Source organism: Schistocerca serialis, chromosome 1, assembly GCF_023864345.2.
Source record: "Schistocerca serialis cubense isolate TAMUIC-IGC-003099 chromosome 1, iqSchSeri2.2, whole genome shotgun sequence".
NCBI lineage: Eukaryota > Metazoa > Arthropoda > Insecta > Orthoptera > Acrididae > Schistocerca > Schistocerca serialis.
In genome coordinates this window covers 15,375,668-15,400,941 of record NC_064638.1, presented here as the reverse complement: position 1 = coordinate 15,400,941, position 25,274 = coordinate 15,375,668, and the positions used below count along the sequence as shown (strand labels likewise).

Sequence of the window (25,274 nt, the reverse complement as noted above, 5' to 3'; positions counted from 1 at the left end):
TGCATTTTGTTTTCAATCCCGATGCTTTTTCTGTGTTTCATGGTCAATGTGAAAGTCTAAGGGATACAGAAAATCTGCACTGGTGCATTGGAATCTAATACTGATTTCCAAGGAGCCGCTCAAAGCACAAACTCTTAGAAGATTCACTATTCTTGTATTTAAGTCAGCAGTGTGCCTTTTGTATCAATAACGATCCAATTTCTGTGTTTCTTGGTCAATGTGAAGGTCCAAGCGATACAGTAAACCTGCACTGGTGCATCGGAATCTAATACTGGTCTAACAGGAGCCGCTCAAAGCACAAACACTTAGAAGATTCACTCTTCTTGTACTTAAGTCGGCATTGATCCAATTGTATTCAATCCCGATTCAATTTCTCTGTTTCATGGTTAATGTGAAGGTCCAACAAATGCTTTAAACCGGCACTTGTGGATGGGAATTTAATTCTGGTCTCCCAGGAGCAGCTCAAAACACAAATCCTTAGAAGATTAAAACTTCTTGTACTTAAGTCGGGATTGTGCCTTTTGTATTCAATCCCGATGCATTTTCAGTGTTTCATGGTCAATGTGAAGGTCCAAGGTATACAGTAACATGCACTGGTGCATCGTAATCTAATACTGGTCTCTCAGGAGACGCTCAAAGCACAATCTTTAGAAGATTCAATCTTCTTGCACTTAAGTCGGCTTTGTGCCTTTTGTATTCAATCACGATGCAGTTACTGTGACTCATGGTGAATGTGTAGGTCCAAGGGATTCAGTTAACCAGCACTGGTGCTTCGGAATCTAATACTGATCTCCCAGGAGCCGCTCAAAGCACAAACTCTTAGAAGGTTAACTCTTCTTGTACTTAGGTCGACATTAAGCGTTTTGTATTCAATCCCGATGCAACTTCTGTGTTTCGCGGTCAATATGAATGTCCAAGGGATACAGTAAAACTGCACTGGTGCAGCGGAATCTAATACTGATCTCCCAGGAGCCGCTCAAAGCACAAACTCGTCGAAGATTCACTCTTCTTGTACATATGTCAGCATTGTGCCTTTTGTATTAAATTGCAATGCCATTTGTGTGTTTCATGGTCAATGTGAAGGTCCAAGGGATACAGTAAAGCTTGAATAGTGCTCGGAATCTAATACTGGTCTCCCAGGAGCCGCTCAAAGCACAAACTCTTAGAAGATTCACTCCACTTGTACTTAAGTCGGCATTTTGCCTTTTGTAATCTCTCCCGATGCAATTTCTTTGCTTCATGGTCAATGTGAAGGTCCAAGGGATTCAGTAAACCTGCACTGGTGCATCGGAATCTCATACCACTCTCCCAGGAGGCGCTCAAACCACAAACTCATTGAAGATTCACTCTTCTTGTACTTAAGTCGTCTTTGTGCCTTTTGTATTCAATCCCAATGCAATTTCTGTGTTTCACAGTCACTGTGAAAGTCCAAGGGATGCAGTAATCCTGCACTGGTGCATTTGTTTCTAATACTGGTCTGATAGGAGCAGCTCAAAACACAAACTCTTAGAAGATTCACTCTTCTTGTACTTAAGTGGGCATTGTGCCTTTTGTATTCAATCCCGATGCATTATTTTGTGTTTCATGGTCAATGTGAAGTTCCAAGGTATACAGTATAACTGCACTGGCGCATCGAAAGCTAATACTTTACCCATCAGGAGTCGCTCAAAGCACAAACTCTTAGAATGTTCACTCTTCTTGTACATAAGTCGCCATAGAGACGATTGTAGTCAATCACGATGCAATTTCAGAGTTCAAGGTCAATGTGAACGTCCAAGGGATTCGGCAAACCCGCACTGGTGCATCGGAATCTAATACTGGTCTCCCAGGAGCTGCACAAAGCAGACACTCTTAGAAGATTCACTCTTCTTGTACTTACGTCGTCTTTGTGCCTTTTGTATTCATTCCCGATGCAATTTCTGTGTTTCATGGTCAATGTGAAGGTCCAAGGGATACAGTAAAGCTGGAATATTCCATCGGAATATAATACTGGTCTCCTAGGAGCCGCTCAAAGCACAAATTCTTAGAAGATTCACTCTTCTTGTACTTAAGTCGGCATTGTGCCTTTTGTATTCAATCCCCATGCAATTTCTGTGCTTCATGGTCAATGTGAAAGTCCAAGGGTTACTGTAAACCTTCACTGGTGCATCGGAATCTAATACTGGTCTGCCAGGAGCCGCTCAAATCACGAACACTTAGCAGATTCACTATTGTTGTACTTAAGTCGGCATTGTGCCTTTTGTATTCAATCCCGATGCAACTTCTGTGCTTAATGGTCAATGTTAAGGTCCAAGGGATGAAGTAAACCTACACTTGTGCATCGGAATTTAATTCTGGTCCCCTAGGAGACGCTCAAAGCACAAACTCATCGAGGATTCACTCTTCTTGTACTTAAGTCGTCATTGTGCCTTTTGTATTCAATCCCGATGCATTTTCTGTGTTTCATGGTCAATGTGAATGTCCAAGGTTTACAGTAAACCAGCAATGGTGCATTGGAATCTAATACTTAACCCCCAGGAGCTGGTCAAAGCACCAACTCTTAGAAGATTCACTCTTCTTGTACTTAAGTTGGCATTGTGCCTTTTGTATTCTATCACGATGAATTTTTGTGTTTCATGATCAATGTGAAGGTCCAAGGGATACAGTAAACCGGGACTGGTGCATCAGAATCTAATACTGGTCTCCCAGGAGCCGCTCGAAGTACAAACTCTTAGAACATTCCCTCTTCATGTACTTAAGTTGGCATTGAGCCTTTGTATTCAATCCTAATGCTATTCCTGTGTTTCATGGTCAATGTGGGGTCCAAGGGATTCAGTAAACCTGCACTGGTGCATCAGATTCCAATACTGGTCTCCCAGGAGCCGCTCAAAACACAAACTCTTAGAAGATTCACTCTTCTTCTACTTAAGTCGGCATTGTGACTTTTGTATACAATCCCGATGCAATTTCTGTGTTTCACGATCAATATGAAAGTCCAAGGGATACAGTAAACATGCACTGGTGCAGCAGAATCTAATACTGGTCTCCCTGGAACTACTCAAAGCACAAACTCCTAGAAGATTCACTCCTCTTGTACTTATGTCGGCATTGTGCCTTTTGTATTCATTCCCGATGCAATTTCTGTGTCTCATGGTCAATGTGAAGTTCCAAGGGAATCAGCAAACCTGCACTGGTGCAACGGAATCTAATACTGGTCTCCCAAAAGCCGCTCAAAGCCCAAAGTCTTAGAAGATTGACTCTTCTTGTACTAAAGCTGGCATAGTGCCTATTTAATTAATCCCGATCCAATTTCTGCGTTTCATGGTCAATGTGAAGGTACAAGTGATACAGTAAACCTGCACTGGTGCGTTGGAATCTAATACTGGTCTCCCAGGAGCCGCTCAAAGCACAAATACTTAGAAGATTCACTATTCTTGTACTTAAGTCGGCATTGTGCCTTTTGTATTCGATCCCGATGCAATTTCTGTGCAACATTGTCAAAGCGAAGGTGAAAGGGATACAGTAAACCTGCATTGGTGCATCGGAATCTAATACAGGTCTCCCAAGATCCACTGAAAGCAAAAACTCTAAGAAGATTCACTCTTCTTGTACTTAAGTCGGCATTGTGCATTTTGTATTTAATCCCGATGCAATTTCTGTGTCTCATGGTCAATGTGAAGGTCCTAGGGAGACAGTAAACCCGCATTGGTGCATCAGAATCTGATACTGGTCTCCCAGCTGCCGCTCAAAGCACAAACTCTTAGAAGATTCACTCTTCTTGTACTTAAGTCGGCATTCTGTCTCTTGTATTCGATCCCAATGCAATTTGTGTGCTTCATGGTCAATGTGAAGGTCCAAGGGATTCAGTAAAGCTGCACTGGTGCATGGGAATCTAATACCGGTCTCCCAGTAGCCACTCAAACCGCAAACACTTAGAAGATTAATACTTCTTGTACTTAAGTCGGCATTGTGCATTTTGTATTCAATCCCGATGCAGTTTCTGTGTCTCATGGTCAATGTGAAGGTCCAAGGGAACCAGTAAACCTGCACTGGTGCATCGGAATCTAATACTGGTCTCCCAGGAGCCGCTCAAAACACAAACTCTTAGAAGATTCACTCTTCTTGCCCTTAAGTCGGAATTGTGCCATTTGTATTCAATCGCGTTGCCATTTGCTAAGTTTCATGGTCAATGTGAGGGTTAAAGGGATACAGTTAACCTGATCTGGTGCATCGGAATCTAATACTGGTCTACCAGTTGACGCTCAAAGCACAAACTCTTAGACGATTCACTCTTCTTGTACTTAAGTCGGCATTGTGGCATTTGTATTCAATCCCGATGCAATTTCTGTGGTTCATGGTCAATGTGAAGGTACAACGGATACAGTAAACCTGCACTGGTGCATCGAAATCTAATACTGGTCTCCCAGGAGCCGCTGAAAGCACAAACCCTTAGAAGATTCTCTCTTCTTGTACTTAAGTTGACATTGTGTGTTTTGAATTCAATCACGATGCAATCTCTGTGTTTCACGGTCAATGTCCTGCAAAGTAGTGTTCCTCGGCCCGCACAATATAGAGAACATCCTTGTCCGCCCCTAATCCTGTGAGTGACCCAGGTGCAAGACCTGTTCCACAAATCCCCCCACCACCTCCTACAGCAGTCCAGTCGCAGGCATCTCCCACCATATAAAAGGCACGATCATGTGCAAAAGCAACCTGTTAAAAATCAGTAATGCTGCAATTACCATACAATTTTCCATGTAGGGATGACAAGTAACCAACTGTTCACTCGCAGTAATGTCTAGCACCAAACTGTGGCAAACCAGAGACTTGACATTCCAGTTGCCAAGAGGCTGTACACCACTTCAACAACTGCTTCACTAGACATACCATTTGGATATTCCCTTCCAGTGCAAGTTTTTCTGAACTATGCAGGTGGAAATTGTCTGTCCTGCACATCTAATGCCATCCACCTGACCTAAACCTCTGCTAATTTTTACCCCACTGTATCACTTTACCTTTCCCCTTCTCTCTTCTGTACCCACCAATCTTTTCCCATTCAGACCATGTACTGTCTTCTCCAACCACTCTGCCCCCCCCCCCCCACCTTCAGCTACTGCACGTGTGTACATTTGGGTGTTTGTGTGGTTTCCAAACTAAACCATGTGCATTTTAGATATGTTAGATCCATATACTTTACCTGAAACTAATTCTCTGAGGTACTGAGACTACTGCTTCCTGGCTCAGGGTTTCTACTTTCAGCTAACACAGAAGTATTGTCTACAAACAAATGTGTATGGGACAGGATATTTACCAGTGAATCATTCACACTGGACACCAAAAAGACTGTTGTGGGGCATGTAGACAACCCCAGAGATGGTGCACCAAGGCAGTGTGACTGCAGGAGCAGACAGCAAAAACTCTACACAAAAGATGGTCCAGCACTTCTCAGAGCTTACAGTCAAAAATTATCAGGCAAGGTGTCCATATTATGCAAATTAACGTAGGATTAACAAGTGACAAATGCAGTTACCAAAGCAAATTAGATGATGAGCATGCCATCAGTACTAAAGCTCTATAGGAAATGCATTTAGGTGATAATTCAGCAGCTACATGCAAGATTACGCAATATAAAGCAATATCAATACTCCTCTCAATTGTTAGGTGCTACCACAATAAATGAAAAAAGAAACAGCTCTTGGATTATGCTGGCTTAAGCTGTCAGAAAATTAGTGATGTAGAAGTAATTAGGATAAAACCCAAAGGCCTGGTTATTACATCAGTCCACAAATCACCTAACAGAAAGTGTCTGACACTAGTCTTACACACAGCAACTAGACAGTATGTATATGTTTAAGATTTTAATTCCAAAACACAACCCGGAGATACATAAATAGAGACAAAAATAGAGAACCATTGTTCGAATGGATCAACACACAAGAAATTATCTAAGTTTGATGCCAAGGAATTTAAAACGTTTTGGGCAGGCAGATGGAAACTGATACAAAACCTGACCCATCCATCTTTTCCACTGATGAGAACGAATTACCACTGAATCACTCAGTAGTAGTACTGAAACATTTTTCAAGGAGTGTACATTGGTTCACAAAAGTTATCATTGGTGCTGAAATATCAGTTACAAAATACATTGATAAACCCTCATGGAAATTTGAAAAAGCTAACTCAATACAATACACCCAGGAAGTGGAGAGCAACCCACACTGGACACCTCAAAAGGCAGAACATTGAGAATTATTGTAGATGTAGCTACATGGAATATCTGAAGGGAAGTAACAAAATAATGTGTACTAGGATGGGACAAACCTACCCAAGTCCTCTACAAAGGATACCAAGTGTCTAAATAATGTTTTGATAACATTTTGTATTTAAAAATATGTGTGTGTATAAATTATTCATGTTGATGTAAATTTGACAATGTAAGAAATGGTCATGCTTAGGAACAATGTAAGAAATAGGTGTTATGTAAAAGCCAGTGTGCTTTTGTTTGAAACGAAAATGGCTGTCGCGAGTGGAAAAGGTGCGAAAGGCGAATTGGCGTGCTACCTTGAGCAAGTTCGGGAAGTAAGTCACACAGTCTGAAGGCAGCAGTGATTGAGGTAACTCCTTTGTGGAGCAGAAGCTTTGCCTGCAAATTTTCATAAAAATGCCTCGGTTGAAGACTGCAAACAGCTTACAGCATAGCTGCGAGTTGTTGAGCTGCTGTATGTAAAACTGAATGAAGCCAAGAAGAGAAATTGAGCCCATACAGCAAGAAACTTGCAGGCCGTAGTGTGGGTAGTGTAGCTGTCATAACTGTTCGCCACACCCAAGCCTACAGCCACCAGATAAGATTTTTTTCTATTTTTACCTTTGTAGGGCATGAACCATTAATTTAAACTGTGTTTTAATAATCATTCTTGAACTTTACGGAAACTGACTCACCCTGTTATTTCATCCTAATCATACATCTGTATAGGGTTCCTTCCTGGTGTTTGATTGATCCGAGTGTCCTGTTTTACAGACTTATGAAGTGCCAAGTTAATATAAAGAGGAACCGTTTAAATTGCTTTAGTGTAAATAATAAAAATGTTTTCTTAACTATTGCAAAGTGTTATGCTTTGCTTACATAAAATTCAATCAGAGTGAAGCCAAGTTACTAGAACCTGTTAGATGGCTATACAGAATTAGTTCAAAGAATAATAGCTTTTGAAAGTAAATTCCACCAAGAAAGAGGTTTTCGTTAAGTGAAATGTTCAGTTAAAAAGTGTGTGCTTTAGTGTCTAAGTATTTAAGTTTCTTGATTATGGAAAGTGCTTTTCTAAAGGTTGTCCCCCCCACCCCGGCTAAATTTTTTTACCTTCCTTGAAGTTATCTACTGGACTTTTTCTTTTTTAAAAACATAATGTTTAAAGATGTAGCCCAAAATTGTTTAAGTGGGGTAATTTATTTGAAGAGCCAAACTAAACAGTAGCAAGAAAGTAGGCAAAATTCACATTTCTGCTACTCCAATACTTCACTATTTCATTGCCAGGATAGGTTGGTGAGCATTAAGTACATGTTTTAAACCACTAAATGAACTTGGAAATGAGTTGTCCTAGCTTCAGTATATTATTATTCATACTGTGTTCCTATCTAGCCACTGGATAAGATCTTAGGAAAAGAAGTGAATAGTCCAATTTATTTGTCCATTAGACGCAACACACGGTAAATCCTGTAAGAAGGATAACTCTATTGATTATCTTTTCCTATAAACAGGACTACCCTTCCATAGTATATTTTATTTGTAAACTAAACTAAATTTTAGTAAGAGGGTTATACGTGGCAACATAGAGACAGGGTTTCTGTTATTTACATAAAAGCATACTAATATCATAATGGTAGTGTTATAAGGTCCTATTAATGTGTGGTCATGACATTTGTTAAATGTCTCACCACATTCCTATTGAAACTATTTACTCTTCTTGTAAATAACACCTATGACAATTTTATACAAATGTCCACTAAGACTTTGCTCGTCAACTTTCATTTAGGTAACAGCAATCTTTTAGATGTATTTAAATCAGTACTGTTAAGAAATACTGACTAGCTTTATTTTCAAGAATCTCAAGTTTAAGTTATACATACTGTTATCCTCCAATAAGAATCATTGGCCGATTCTTCATCTTTGACAGGTTCATCATGCCTGCAATGCAAAACATTATCTTTTGTATTAACAGATGAAATCCAACTTTTTTAATTTAATAAATGCTTATACAAACATAAAGTTTCTTCAAAAAATGTATTTCTGACAACTTCCTGTCACAGATAATTTTCACTGAATGTTGCAACCCAGTTATATTGCTGATGAGAAGCAAATGTTGATCTTTTCCCTCTCTTCCTTCACCATCTCCTGTTTTATTCACCTTGACATATTTCTACCAAAAAGACTACCCCAATGGACCCACTGCTTATATTTAACACACAGTAAATTCAGTGCAAATATTTCCTTAAAACAGGATGTGCAGTGACGAGCTTGAATTAATCAGAAAAATATAAACAGATACTATCCGTTCCACAGCTCTTACAAAATACTTGCATTAAGTAATCATCAAAGCTACTTTTTGTACAGCAAGAGGACTAACAGTCAAAATGGTGCTACATGCTACAGGCAGTGCAATACAATTTATTTTACTCATTGCTACAGCAATAAATGTACTTATAAAAATATTCAGACTTAGACTATAATCAAATACAGAGAGAGAAAATATTCTAACTAAAGAGATATAGCAGCCATTGGCAGAAACAAATAAAAAAACTGATACTAATCTTAGCTTTGAGGACCAAAAGTTTCTTCATCTGGAAAACGTAAAAAGAGAAATGAGACTGTTCAAGAATTAAGGATGAAAATTCAGGATCTTGAGTCAAGGAAGATGGACATGATGAAATTCAGTTGCGAAAGAGCAGCAGATGACGTAATTTTAAATGCTGAGAAATAAGATCTCTTCAAGAGGAGCCACCAAAAGGTCAAATAAGTGAAGAACAAGCTGAAAATACCAGTAAATGGGCTAAAATGGCGGCAAATAGATAAAGGAAACAGAAAGAAAGTGCTGAAGAACAGGCAACTAAACAACAACAACAACAATAATAATAACAGCACATTGTAGCAATATATAATAGCAGTCCCACAACATCTGGAGGAAGATTTTCCACTAACAGAGCAATAAATTCATGAAGCCATCAAATCTTCCAAAACTTCAAAGCAACAAATGAAGACTCCACTACAGCAAAATTATTGAAATAATCAGAACACACAAATGATCCACAACTGCTGTTTGAGAACATTTGGAAAGCTGAAGAGATTATGGAAAGCATTAATCCACAGCTATGAAAAAAAGGGGACACACAAAATGTCAACAATTGCAGAGATGCCTCACTTCTGCCAGTGGTATACAAAATATTATCAAAAATTCTCTGGACAGAGTTGTAGAAACTTTAGACAAAAAACTGGGAGAATCTCAAGGAGCTCTAGAAAGGGAAGACCCTGCACAGAGCAGATGTTTATTAGAAATTCGATAATCCTCCACAGACTGCTAATCACCAAACCTATAATAGTATCATGTATTGGTTTCAAGAAAACATTTGATTTGGTAGGCAGAGAAATTATAGGTAAAATCATCAAAGAATTTTGTGTTAAAGCAAACATAATCCTCAAAACACTAGCAAATAGGATGACTGAAGCTAATTTTATGGGAGAAGTATCTCAACCATTTGAAATAAAAACTGGTGTTAGACAAGGGGACAGTTTATCACCTTTACTGTAACACTGCATTCTAGAAAAAATAGAAAGTATCTGGAATTTGGAGAAAAAAAAATCACAAAATTGAACCAATAATTTTAGGATGAATAACAAATGGAATTAAGGTAAACTGTCTGGCTTCTGCAGATGATTCCGATATACTTTCAAAAAATCTGACAGACAGTAATTGAAAGAAATCTTTTGGAAGAAATAGCAAAGAGAGCTGGTCCCAAAATTTCAGCCCAGAAAACAACATTGATGACAATTTCAAACAATGCATCAACATTCTTAGAAAACCAAAAATGTAAAATAGCATTAGGAAGTAAATTTAAATATATTGGACAAACTGTACAACAAAATGGACTAGAAGAATTAACAGTAGATGCAAGAGTCAACCAACTGGACAGAGCAAATCGTTTGACAAAGGATATTTACAACAAGAAATGTACAACTAAAAAAACAAAACTAAAACACTATCCCACAGTGGTATGACCAGGATGTTTATATGGATGAGGATGCCTAATGATGAGCTATAAGCTGGTCAGAACAGAGGATCCTCAAAGGAGCATTATTAGAAAATAATGGTTGCAATACAAGCTACAGATGGCTGGAAAATGAGAAGTAATGAGGAGATCTACAAAAATTTTGAGAAAATATCAGAAGTAATGGCTAAAAGAAGATTGATCTTTTTTTAGAGACCTCTACTGAATGAGTAGTTCTGGAAGAAGGAATCAATGATAGCATGGATTACAGAAATAAGAAAGAAACAACATCAAACAATCAGAAATAATAGAAAGAAACCTTTTTACAGATAAAATACTGAATTTAAAAGGATCATCACCTCTCCAAGATCAAAATTAATTTCATCCCTCTCAATAAGACCGTGAAAACCGGAAATAAAATTCATAAATATGATATTGCGAAGCTCAAAATCAGTCAAAACGTATTGGAACAATGCCACCAGTAACTGACAGTTGAATCCCATAAATGGGCAGACATTGCCTCCATGATCCAACACGCAGCTAACACTACAATCCTGACAGCTAAACAGAGGAATCATACATGGTGGAATGACGTTTGTGGTGAGCTGCTGGCCCAAACAGCAAGTGCATGGAAAAAGTGGAACTCTACCAGGAGACCTGATGATTTTGATGTATTCCATGAAGTTCGAAAATATGCAGCCAGAACTCTACGAAGGGCTGAGCAACTGCATGAGAAACAGCAGTTAGAACAGATCGATCAGTGTTTCCAGATAAACAAAGTCAGAGACTTCTATCAGACGTTCAAATCAAATTTGAAAGGATACCAAGCCCATAGTTTTTGTATTAGAGACGAAAATTGAAAGCTCAGTGTTGTGTACATAGTTCCGCATATTCAGCGCGTACACAAATTTCCCACTAGAGTGCGCCCCGCTAAGCACAACAGCGCAGGCGCAGCGCTCGTCCATCTCCGCACTATGAGATGGCGCTGCCATAGAGACGGACCAAATTCTGCTTCCGCCGATCCGCGTATTAATATGTAACGCAGCCAATGAGATTGCTGCTAACATAGAACATTTTCTCCTCGCGCATCACACTCGCGCAGTGATACATGAACTTGAGAGGTATTATAACGAGTGTAAAGATCTTTGATCAGTCAGTCTGCATTAGTCTGCACCAGTCTGTACCAGTCTGCATTAGTCTGTACCAGTCTGCATTAGTCTGTACCAGTCTGTCGAGTTCTACAATTGTCTGTACCAGTCCATAGTCAAGATTCAGTCTGCGCCTAATAAGATTACCATATTCCTGTACATAGCCATGAAGATTAATGTATAGACACTTTTGTCAAGTATCTGAGATATATGTGAGATTAAGATTAACATACCAATCCCAAAGAACTTCAGATTGTCAATTGTAAATAGCATCCAGAACCAAGTTAAGTAATTTTTATATTTCTTATTATTTTAATAAATGTGTGTGAAAATTAATCAAGGTCTGTTTAAAGTTGGTCACCGTCAATCTGCTACTCTAAGCGTGCAAGTGGCATTTCTATCATCTGACCTAATGGCAGAAGATAAACACACCATGATAAGACCACGAGACATATTGCTGACACTCGCTTACTTCGTTAGAGCAACAAGTCAAATAATCTGATGGTGTGTGTACTGAAGGTCTTACAGTACGCACACCTCACTCGGCCTGACCAACAAAGAAAACTGCAAGATCATGTCTCGTTACTTTGAAAACCTGCTTAATTGTGATGAACCGAAAGAAAGATTCCCTGTATGTGCCCCAATCCACAAACTACCCCTCATCTCCATCTAGTAAAGAGGAGACCAAAGAGATCATCAACAACCTTAAGAATAATAAGGCAGCTGGAGAGGATTCAATAGTGGTGGAACTACTAGAGCTGGCAAATAATGAAACTCTAGATATACTAGTCCAACTTTTTGAGGAGATCTGGAGAGCTGGGATGATACCAACTGAATGGCAGTCAGCTTTAATCCATCGTCTACACAAAAAAAGTGATAAATAGAATGTCAATAAGTATAGGGGTACCTCATTAGTATCTGTTCCATATAAGATTCTCTCCAAAGTGATACAGAATAGAATAGAAGATCATTGTAACCAACTGATTGGGGACTATCAAGCTGGTTTCCGAAAGGGCGATTCTTGCGCAGAACAGATCTTTAGCCTGAAGAACATCATAAGGTCCAAAAAACTGGAAGAAATAACTATGTGGTCATGTTTGTTGATTTTCAAAAAGTATATGACTCCATCGACCGACAGGCATTAATGAATATTTTGGAAAAGTTTCGGATGTATAATACATCAAGAAAGCTGATCAAACAAACTCTTACTAACACAGTGTCAAAAATTAAATTAATGGGTGAGGTATCTGAACCCTTTACAATCAGAATGGACATAAGACGAGGAGATGGACTATCCCTCTCCTTTTCAATTGTGTCTTGGAAAACGTCATTCGAGAGTGGAGAAAGTTATTAGCCCAAGAAGAAACAAATGAAGAGTGGTTCAGACTTGGTCCTACGAACAAAGGGGTGTGCATTGACTGCTTAGATTTTGCGGCTGACCTGGCCATTTTTGCTAACAACATAGAGTCAGCAGTCAACAAGATAAATAGGCTGTCAGAAATTGCTGAAAAAAGTTAGACTCCAGATCTCTATTCAAAAGACAAAATATATGACGAACATCTGTAACGGACCTGAATGGATGATAACCAACCTGGAAAAAAATCAGATGAGTTAAGAATTTAAGGTATCTCGGTGAAGTCATCCACCAGGAGAATGGATTAAAAGAAGAAGCAATTGTCGGGATGAGGAAGTTAGACCAAGCATACCAACTGACAAAGAATACTTTTAACAAAAAGTCTATGAGTATATGGGCCAAGTTCCAACATTATAATACAGTTGTAAAACCTGAGGGCTTATAAGCATCCAAAACTTTGACCACGAATAGACAAGGTCAAGCTGAGCGGCTGGAAAAGTGTGAGTGTAGGATATTAAGGAAAATCCTAAGGTAATATATGGGTCGATGGACAATGGTGAATGAGAGCAAATGAGGACTCGTGCAGCAAGACAGAACCTATCACAGCATCCATTACGAAGAAATGATTGTTATTTTATGGTCATCTCATGAAAATGGATGGTGATCAACTAACAAAAAGAATACGGACTTTCATCCTATCTAAGAAAACGAGGCTGAGATGGTTCAAAGAATGTAAAAAAGATCTTAAGCAGATTGGTATCTCAGAGAGAAATTCCTGAAAGGAACAAATTTAGAAGATTGGTGACCAACTACCAAGGTTTTAACATGGCATCAACATCCGAAAGACAGCGAGGACCATTATCTGAAGGGCATAAAAAGGCACTTCTTGGAGGGGCTCAGAAGATACTGGCAGGAAGTCAAAGCTGGAGCAAGAACAAGACCTGGACACTAGAGTGAAGTCGGTTGTTACCACGCAGTCCGTAGAGACTCACCTCGATAAAAAAAAAATAAAATAAAAATAAAAGGCTTTCGATGCAGAAGAAATATGGGATTGAGAACAACACGAATAGAATAAAGGGGGAAAACATGAGGAGGAGATGAACGAGTACTGGAAAAACAGGAGACGACAAGAAAAGAAGAAGAAGTGAAGTTATTACATGACGAGAGATGGTGATTGGATTTGATTTGATTCAGTTTTCGTTACATACACCGAAAAAATGAGATGATTCTCGAGGGTGTGGAACATGTCAGAATGTATAACACAAAACATTTTAATATAATGAATACTACCTGTTGTGGCATAACGAGCTAGTTACGCCACACTGAGAAGGGAGCCGAAAGGCACGCGTACACACACGCCGACTGGCGTCAAGTCTGGAACAAGATACATTATGACTGCTATCAAGAAAATACGTAGCTTTGGAATATACTTAACTCTATTCTTTGTTGGTTTACACGTTCTTCTTGAGACATTTATACGATAACTCCCAAACTAGGTAAGGCTAATGGCGCCTTGCTAGGTCGTAGCCATGGACTTAGCAGAAGGCTATTCTAACTATCTCTCGGCAAATGAGAGGAAAGGCTTCATCCGTATAGTCGCTAGCAATGTCGTCCGTACAACTGGGGCGAGTGCTCGTCCGTATCTCGAGACCTGCCTTGTGGTGGCGCTAGGTCTGCGATCACACAGTGGCGACACGTGGGTCCGACATGTACTAAATGGACCGCAGCCGATTTAAGCTACCACCTAGCAAGTGTGGAGTCTGGCGGTGACACCACATTCCTCCCCCGCAAATCGGCGAACGATCGTGTGATAAGGCTTCCGCCCGCCGTGGGGAGGACCCCATGTTGACGTATTCGATGAAGTGGGGAGCCTAACAACAGGCGAGGCTGTGCCACCAGCACCCGGCCATTCGGTCCGAGGGGAGCTAGGAAACGCCTGAAAACCTAGTCCAGGGTGCACGTCAACATGCGGTGTATGCGCCCGTAAAGAGACAGGAGGGGCCGAAGGGTCGACCTCCATTGCGTCGGGGTACCCAACGCGCGAAGACGCCATGTGGTTCGGAGCGGGCAATAGTTCCATGGCGGACAACAGCTGGTCACGGGAAGCGATCGGCGGCGCGTGACCCAGGGAGGCGCTTGGCGGCTGCAGCGAAGCGTCCACTGCGGGCGGCGCCGGCGGGAGAACAGGCGGCGGCGGCGGCGGTGACTGCGGCGGCACGTCGCCATGGGGCAAAATGGAAGGCATCGTCGGTAACACCTGGAAATGAGGCGAGCCAGTAGATGGGTCCCCAGGGCGCTGACCGGACGGCACCGTCGCTGAAAGCAGACGGGGAGTGGCAGAACCCGTGCGATGACAGAGGCGCAGCTGATTGAGATGCCGACGCACCTCACCAGAAGCCCCCAAAACCAAATACATCGCGCGGCTGAGGCAGCGAAGAATGCACCCTGCGAGCCAACGCCGTGAACCGCGATAGTTGCGATAGTCTGGAGCAAAAGCAGGAGTCTGCCGCTGCACAGGAACCTGATGCGGTGGATGCAGCAAAGACATCAAGGTTCGATGAGGACGCCCGTGGAGCAACTCAGCCGGCGAGCGACCATCTCGGGGCTGAGAGCGATACGAGGACAAAAAGAGCAACAACGCGTCCTCCCGAGAATGCGACTCTTTCAACTTCAACATCTGTGACTTGAAAGTCCGGACCAATCGTTCAGCGGCACCGTTTGACTGAGGTGAAAACGGCGCGGATGTCAGATGTTGAATACCATTGGCCTGGCAGAATGACTGAAATTCTGCGGACATGAATTGTGGGCCATTGTCGGAAACAATAGTCTACGGAAGACCTTCAATGCAAAAGATAGCAGACAACGCTTGGATGGTGGCAGTTGACGTTGTGGAAGACATCTGGACAACAAAAGGAAAATTACTGAAGGCATCGACCAGAACCAACCATCGAGCATTCCAGAATGGACCAGCAAAATCAATGTGCAAGCGTTGCCAAGGGGAAGTGGCTTTTGGCCATGCAAAGGCTTTCCGCGGCGGCGCGGATTGTTGTTCGGCACACGTCATGCAAGAAGAACACATATTCGTAATCGCAGCATCGATTCCGAACCAAGTACAGTGCTGACGAGCAAGTTGTTTCGTTCGCACTATAGCCCAATGTCCTTGGTGAAGAAGCCGTAAAACAGAGGACTGTAACGAACGTGGGACCACGACTCTGGACTGATCATTATCAGAACGCAACAACAAAACACCACGTCGAACAAAAAGTCTCTCCCTGTGAGCAAAAAATCGGCGAACCAACGGATCCTCGATCCGAGACTTTGACAAGGGCCATTGCGTAGCAACAAAACGCAAAATGGTAGCAAGGACAGGGTCAGCAGCTGTGGCGGTAGCTACACGACGAAAATCAATCGGAAACGATTCGACCACTTCATCGGTTTCCGAATCAATGAACAGGCAAGCAAGTTCGGAAGAATCGAATGCTTTATCCTCAACAACAGGCAAACGGGACAACGCATCGGCGTTTCCGTGCTTAGCAGTGGACCAATACAAGATATCGTAGTGGTACTGCGAGAGGAAAATAGACCAGCGAATGAATTTCTGTGCTGTACGTGGAGGTACAGGCTTGGTCGGATGAAAAAGCGATGTCAAAGGTTTGTGGCCTGTGATGATGGTAAAGTGACGACCATACAAGAAATCATGGAACTTAGTAACACCAAACACGAGAGCCAAAGCTTCTTTCTCTATCTGGGAATAATTTCTTTGCGCAGACGAGAGCAATTTGGACGCAAAGGCAATAGGGCGATCATGCGAGCCAACTTTGTGCGCAAGCACAGCACCGATCCCGAAATCCGATGCATCTACCATCAACAAAAGGGGTTTCTGGGGATCGAATGGCGTAAGGCAAGTAGTTGAAAGCAACGCCGATTTCAACTGGCGAAAGGCGCGTTCGCATTCCGTCGTCCAGACGAACGGAACACCTATACGGCGTAAGCGATGAAGCGGAGCTGAAAGAGAAAAGGCATTGCGCTCATGCACCCACACCTTGTGATTCTAATTCAGTTAATGTTCTTGCGACCTTATCACGCAATGCGTGGGGAACATTGCGCGCTCTGAAAAATTTCGGTTGCGCGTTTACTTTCAGTTCCAAATGTGCTTCATAGTTTTTAGCGCAACCTAAGCCCGGTGCAAAAATGTCTGCAAATTCGTCACACAGACGAGAAACACTGTCTGAAGGCACAGTTTGATTCACTGATAGGACCTTATTTACGATAGACATGTTAAACAACTGAAATAAATCGAAACCAAACAAGTTCACTGCAGAAGAAGAACGAAGAACGTAAAATGACACAAGTTTTGTTTGTCCCTTGTATGTCGCATGAAGAGTGCACTGTCCTAACACAGGGATGAGCTGTCCTGAATAACTTTTTAGCGTAACATTTGCGGCACGCAACGGAGGTGTGCCCAGTTGTTTGTACGTGTCGTGATTGAGCAATGAAACTGCAGCTCCGGTATCGAGCTGGAATGGTATGACCTTGCCATTAAAGTCCAAATTTACAAAAAATTTATTGTCCTGCTGACGACAAGAGCGACTGTCTCGTGCAATTTGAACTGATACAGGTACAGCATCACTTGCTAATTGACGTGATTTCCGGCGACGTCGACGCACACTTTGTGTGGGACGAACACCGTCACTGTTAGAGAAATTGGCACTGGACGAAGCGGAATTAACTACATGAATGTCCATGGGCGAAGATCCACGATCCTGAGTGTTCTTGGTTCGATTCCGGTGCGAAGCAAAGGGCCTGGAATGATTGTGATTGTCTGATCTGAGCTTTTTCTGGCAAACACTTTGAACATGTCCTTTCCTACTGCAGAAAAAGCAAATAGCTTGGCGTGGCGGGCAATGTTCACGCGAATGTCGAGTAGCACACCGCGGGCATGATTTCACTGCATTTGTGGGCTGGCGCGGCACACCTGGTTTAGAGCGCGGCGGCAGCTGCGTCGAAGTGCGCGAGGGCAGGTTACCGGGCCGCGCAGCTCGCCCGGCAGGCCGGTTAATGTTACACACGGCTGGCGAAGTTACAAAAGATTCCTGAGCACAGTCAAGTGTGTCTTGTCTATCCAATATGTCTATCACTTGTAGAAGGGAGGGATTAACTAGTTTCAAAATTTGCTCCCTTATGCGAACATCAGAAACGTTCTGTGCAATTGCATCACGTACCATTGTATCTGAATAAGAAAGGCCACAGTCACAGTGAAAGGCACAGTCCCTAGTAAGTCCTTGCAATGTTGCTACCCACTTCCTATTAGTTTGACCGGCCGTACGTTTTGCACGAAAGAAAGTATACCTTTTTGCAACGACATTGACTGTTTCCTTGAAATAGGTATCTAAAGCAGACAAAATTTCTTCGTAGGACAGAGTTGCTACGTCGCGTCGGGGAAACAATTTCACTATCACACGGTAGGTGGACACACCGACACAAGAAAGCAAAAACGGCTGCCGCTCATTACCTTGAATTCTGTAGGCGGCTAGATGAAAACCAAACTGTCGGGACCATTCTGGCCACGATTCGTGCGCTGAATCGTAGTGCCTAAAAGGCGGTGCAACTGCGAGTTGTGGCTGCGGTAGCGGTGAAGCGGCAGCTGCCGCATCGGTTTGAATGGCACGTTGACCCTGGACGAGCTGTCCAAGGGCATCCAATAACGCCTGTGTCTGCTGATTCTGCAAGCGATAAAATTTGGACAGTACATCTGGCGAAGCCATGACACAAGTAAATGTAAGCAATCAGAAAGAACACTTCTCTCGTCGCCAATCTGTTGTGGCGTAACAAGCTTGCTACGCCACACTGGGAAGGGAGCCGAAAGGCACGCGTACACACTCGCCGACTGGCGTCAAGTCTGGAACAAGATACGTTATGACTGCTATCAAGAAAATACGTAGCTTTGGAATATACTTAACTTTATTCTTTGTTGGTTTACACGTTCTTCTTGAGACATTTATACGATAACTCTCAAACTAGGTAAGGCTAATGGCGCCTTGCTAGGTCGTAGCCATGGACTTAGCAGAAGGCTATTCTAACTATCTCTCGGCAAATGAGAGAAAAGGCTTCGTCCGTATAGTCGCTAGCAATGTCGTCCGTACAACTGGGGCGAGTGCTCGTCCGTATCTCGAGACCTGCCTTGTGGTGTCGCTAGGTCTGCGATCACACAGTGGCGACACGCGGGTCCGACATGTACTAAATGGACCGCGGCCAATTTAAGCTACCACCTAGCAAGTGTGGTGTCTGGCGGTGACACCACACTACCCTGATCATTTGTCACGAGATTGTCAAAATAGGTGAATACAATACAGTAAACTGGAAAAGCTAATATTTACAGAATTAATACACTGTCAGAATGAAACATTGTTATGCACTATTAATAAATTTAGCATACACAAAATACCTAATATTGACTGTTGCAACCAAGTGCTGTCAAAACTTAAATTTAACATATTTTTACTTACGCTGGCCTAACAGTCTCTGTTAGGATATTCATCTATAGAGTAGAAGGCATTGCCTATCAAAATGTCATTCAAACTCTGTTTAAACTGTGCTTTATCTGAACCCAAGTTTTTAATGGTTGCTGGTAATTTATTGAAAATGTGTGTTCCTGAATATTGGACCCCCTTTTGGACCAACATAAGTGATTTTAGGTCTTTATGTAGATTGTTCTTATTCCTAGTATTGATAATATGTATTGAGCTATTTGTTGGAAATATAGATATATAACTTGCAACAAATTTCATTAAGGGGTAAGTATACTGAGAAGCAATGGTTGGAATTCAAAGTTCCTCGAATAGGTTCTACACGATGTTCTTCAAAGACTGGTCCCAGATACTCCATTGCACCATTCACCGAACCTGATAATCCCGAGCCATCAGTAACAAAAATTAAGTCTTGCTTAAGAGATTTACAACACTACATGCACTTGTTACCAAAGTCTCGTTTACTTTTAGAGCTATCTGTTCCACTTCCTTTTTGGTCCCACTTCTCTCTGTCTTCACTATATCCCATACAGTTCTTATTTTGTTGCCCGATACAATTATCTTTTTCTTTTAATAAAGCTACTTCGATTTCTGGATTACTTGATTCAATATTTTGCAGTATTCTTTGTAATGCATTACAATTCTAATATCAGAAATGTTCCTAGATAGTAGATACAGTCTCCTTTTTGCCCCACGTGATATCTTTATTCCTTGTGTAATCCATGGTTTATCTTTTGACTTCTGTGTGATTTGAGTTACCTTTAGGGGAAAACAATTTTCAAAAGAGGAGGTAACTTTATTAATAAATGCTTTGTATTTTCCATTTGAGTCAGGTAAACATCTCTACAGTTCATGTCTTTGAGCAATTTCGTCAATTCCTCAATTTCTGGCTTATTTATTATCCTCCTGTACTCAGATTTAATATTTTTTTTTCCTGACAAGTTTCAACATTTAACACAAGGTGCTGCACGTCGTGATCAGATAGTCCATTTACTATTGGTTTTGTGATATGACTTTTTTCCCCTAGATTTGTTCATAAAGATATTATCAATAGCAGTCTCAGAGCATTTACATATCCTAGCTGCAAAGTTCACAGTAGGAACTAAATTGAATGATAGTGTTAAAAACACCAGCAACCACTATTTCCTCTTCCTTTTTTTTTTTACACAAGCTATTCCTTTCGCTTTGTGAAATGAAGCACTGCCTAGTTCCAAAACACAGGACTACTATGACAAGGTGAAATGTTCTCAGAGTGCTACATGTATGATAGTAAATGTAATCCGCACTATAGTTCTTTTCTGAGTAGTTATGCTGTGTGTGTTTCATTCAATCAGATGAAATGAAATAAAATCATCAATTTATTTATTTTGGCTCTTTATCACCAAGATACATTCAATGTTGGTTGAGGTTTATCTTTTGAATTCACTCCAGTGTAGATTGTCAAAATTTTATCAGTTGTCAAAGTACTTGTAACACAGTTTCCGAATTTACTGCCATCCAGGAAAGTCTCCCACTCAAATTATTCTCAGAGACTGAGAGCTGGCTGAAACCCAGAGTAGAAAGCTCTGACATATTTATGATTAATGGAATATATATCGGAAAGGCAGGTTAGACACTGTAGGAGAGGGAGTGTCCATTGTCTCTATTGAGGTCAAAGCTGATTGTGACAGTGAGGTTATCTGGTTGCGTATAACAAGTCTATGTGAAATCACGTTAATTAATGGATGTTTTAATAGGCCACCCAGTTCTGCTATGACAGTTTTGGAGCCATTCAAAGAAAGTCTACAGACAGTAGCACGTAAATACCTAGATCATGCAATGCTAGTTGGAGGTTAATTTAGCCTACTGAGTATAGATGGTAGCCTATGGCTTCATTGCAGGGGGTGCAGTCAATCTTGTGAAGCACTTTTGAATGTGGTTTTCGAAAATTGTCTTGAGCACCTAGTTTGGCACGCCACATGCAATGGAAATATCTTAGACCTTGTAGTTACAAACAGCCCAGATATCATCAATGACTTCAGCATAGAGATGGGGATTAATAATCATGATAACATCATAACAACTAACATTACAAAAATTAATAAATCAGTCAAGAAGGCTAGGAAAATGTTCATGCCAGAAAGAGCAGATAAGCAGATGTTAGCATCTCACTTAGACAGAACTGACATCACTTAGTTCCATTAAGATGGACGTAGAGAGATTATGGTCAAAGCTTAAATAGATCGAGAATTGCACTCTCAACAAGTCTGTACCTAGTAAACGAATTAAGGATGCAAAAGAGCCACTGTGGTTTAACAATGAAATTCGGAAAATACTGAGGAAGGAAAAGCTACTGCACTCTTGGTTCAAAAGAGAATGCCAAATGGCAACAAGGAAAGGTTACTACCACTGTCATACCTCAGCAAAAGATCTGGCTGAGAAGCAGGGGAAATTATTGTCCTATGTAAAATCACTAAGTGAGTCAAAGTTTTCCATCAAGTCACTTGACCAGTCTGGTGTGGCAGTAGGACATAGTTTTAAATTTTGCATTTAAGAAATCATTCATGCAAGAGAATCATATAAACATACCGTCATTTGACAATAGCACAAAGACACCTAACAACAATCACCACAAGAGGCCAGCACTAGCACAAGTTGTTCACATGATATTCGTTGGACTGTTGCCTGTAAACACGTACCATGTCAGTGCTCTTGGAAGAGAGCTGTGGCAGTGACACGGCTCTGTTGTTGTTCCTGTGTAGTGATCTGCAAAGACGGGATGGTACAGGGGGGGGGGGGGGGGGGGGGGGGGGAGGGGTCGAGATTCAAGCAGTGATTAAATACTTCATAAAGAAAGGTATGAAAGCGAAGGACATTCATGCCGATTTCCAGAATACACCAGGGGACTCTGCTCCTTTGTCTTCAACTGTTGCCAAGTGGATAAATGAATTTAAATTTGGTCAGGAGAGCTTAGATGATGATCAACCATGAATAGGTCAGCCAAGATGTGTCACTACTCTAGAAATCATTGCAAAAGTCCGCATAATGATCAAGGAGGATCACCAATTTAGAGGGCATGAAATTGCTCATGCTTGCCAGATGTCATCTGAAAGGTATTCACAAGATGGGTCAAAAACGCATGAGAATGGACATATCACAACAATGTTTGGTCTGTTTTAGGAGAAACAAACAAGATCTTTTGTGCTGCTTTGTGACCACGAAGAAACTTTGGTTTACTACTATACCCCAGAAACAAAGCAACAGTCAAAGCCATGGAAACATGCTGAATCTCCGCCGCCAAACTCCTTCAGCGGGGAAGGACATAGCATCAGTGTTCTGGGATGCGCCACCAAATTCCTTCAGCAGGGAAGATCATGGCATCAGTGTTCTGGGATGAGAAGAGGATTCTGTTTGTACATTGTCTCCCCACTGGGCAAACAATTACTGGAGAATACTATGCTAACCTTCTGGACAAATTACAACAAAAGATATGCGAAAAAGGCCAGGTTTAATAAGGAAGAAAGTCATCTAGCATCAAGCCAATGCACGCTCGCACGCATGTGTTATCGCCATGGTAAAATTACACAAACTAAGGTATGAATTGTTGCCACACGTGCCTCTTCCCTAAACTGAAAATTTTTCTTTGTGGATGAAGATTCACTTAAATGAAGAATTGGTAGCCTGAGTTGACAACTATTTTGTAGGCCTGGAGGAAAATCATTGTCGAGATGGGATCAAGGTACTGGAACACTGTTGGACCAAGTGAATTAATCTACAAGCAGGGTACATTGGAAAACAAAAAAGTTTCAGTGACATAAGTATTTTTTTTCTATTCTGTTTCAAGAACTTTTCAAACCACCCTCGTAAGCATCCCTGACACCTGAAATAATTAAAAACAAATAAGTCGCCAGTTGCAGATGGAATCTCAATTTGGTTTTACAAAGAGTGCTATGTGGCACTGGACCCTTACTTAGCTTGTATTTATTGTGAATCTCTCACCCAGCAGAAAGACCTAAGCAACTGGGGAAAAAAATACAGAGGCGTCTCCTGTATACACGAAGGGCGAAAGAACAGACCCACGAAATTGCAGACCAATACCCGTAACATCAGTTTGCTGCAGGATTCTTGAACATATTCTGGGTTTGAATCTAATCAGTTTCATAGAGACCAATAAGTTTATGTCCACAAATCAGTACAAAGCATCGCTCATGGGCAACTCAGCATGCTCTTTTGTCATACGACGTCTGTTCAAAAAATTCCAGAACTTTGTCCACAAAATTTTCTATGCTTATCTTTTAGTTACTATGGATTGTCTCCTTCGAAATACTCTCCTCCACAATTGATACACTGCTCCCAATAACATTTCCACTTCCAGGAGCAGTCTTGACACACCTCTTGCTGGGTCGCATAAAGTGCCGTCTGCGAATTTTCTTTTATCTCATCTACCATTGCAAAACTTCATCCTTTTCAACTTTGGAAATAAAAAGAAGTCTGCAGGGGTCATACTATTCTCGCAAGGAACATCTCATTCTCATTTGTGAGATCCAAAAAGTTTTTTAGGTCTTGACTCATGAGCCGTGGAATGAACTTGGCGGCAACACAATGCATTCCAAGATGCTGTGTCATTTCATAACATGATCCAATTGAAGTGTTACATTCTTCTACAATCTCTCAGACAGTGAATCTTCAACTGCCACACACAATTTCTTTGACGTTCCTGACACAAGCGTCATCAGGGGACATCTAAGAGCGTCCTGAACAAGGATCATTTTTGACTTTTGTAAAGCCATTTTAAAAAGTGTGAATAATACATAACACCGAGTATGGCTTAAGTACTCATCGCTATAGGCTCCCAGCATCATTTGGTGTGTCTCTGTAAAGGTTTTCTTGAGTTTCACACAAAATTTAATGCAGATGCATTGCTCCTCTAACTTTGCCATCACAAAATTCACAAACCCAGATTCCATATTTCTTGATTTCCGAGAAGCATTTGACATAGTGCCTCACTGCAGACTTTTAACAAAGGTACAAGCACATGGAATAGGTTCCCAGACATTTGAGTGGCTCAAAGACTTCTGAAATAATAGAACCCACTATATTATCCCGACGGTGAGTGTCCATCAGTGACTAGGGTATCATTAGGATCGTTCCAGGGATGTGTGATAGGAGCGCTATTACTCATATTTTCTATGTACATAACTGATCTGATGGACAAAGTGGACAGTAATCTGTGGTTGTATGCTGATGATGTTGTGGTGTATGGAAGGTGTCATTGTTGAGTGATTTAGGAGGATAAAAGATGACTTGGACAAAGTTCCCAGTTGGTGCGATAAATGACAGCTAACCCTAAATGTAGAAAAATATAAGGTACTGCAAATGAGTTGGAAAAACAAATCCATAATGCCAGAATGTCATGAATGAAGAAGTCATATTGTTTCAATATCTGGACATAACTTTGCAATGTGATATGAAATGGAACAAACTTGTGAGGGTCATGGTAGGGAAGGTGAATAATCATCTTTCGTTTGTTGGGTGGATTTTACTAGTGTGGCTCAGTTGTGATGGACGTCACATATAGGGTGCTAGTGTGATCTCTTCTTGAGTACAGTTTGAGTGTCTGGGATCCGCAAGGGGTCGAATTAAAGCAGACATTGAGGTAATTCAGAGGCAGGATACTAGATTTGTTAACAGTAGGTTGAAACAACAACATACAAGTATTATGGAGATGTTTCTGGAACTCAAATGGGAATCCCTGGAGGGATTTTGAGGAGCACTGTGCTGACTGGAGAACAATTCTGCTTGCACCAACATACATTACGCATAAGGACCACGAAGATAAGAGATGACAAATTAGGACTCATAGAGAGGCATATAGACACTCACTTTTTCCCCACTCGATTGGCAGATGGAACGGGAAAGGAACTGACTACAGTCGAATTAAAATTACTTGATAGTTGGCACTTCAAACGCCAATAAGAGTTGTCAGCGTCACACTTGAACTGTCTGCTGTTGCCAAACTCCACCAAAATTGGC

The 25,274-nt window shown here is 41.3% G+C and overlaps 1 protein-coding gene across 1 annotated transcript in view; it reads right to left on the bottom strand.

Annotated features, from left to right (window-relative positions):
* Positions 1-8,102: 8,102 nt before the first annotated feature.
* Positions 8,103-25,274, bottom strand: part of LOC126460181 (molybdenum cofactor biosynthesis protein 1-like) — a 95,117-nt gene continuing 77,945 nt past the window's right edge. The window contains exon 7 of the mRNA XM_050095906.1: positions 8,103-8,158. Coding sequence (XP_049951863.1) covers positions 8,103-8,158 — 56 coding nt within the window. The remainder of the gene's footprint in view (positions 8,159-25,274) is intronic.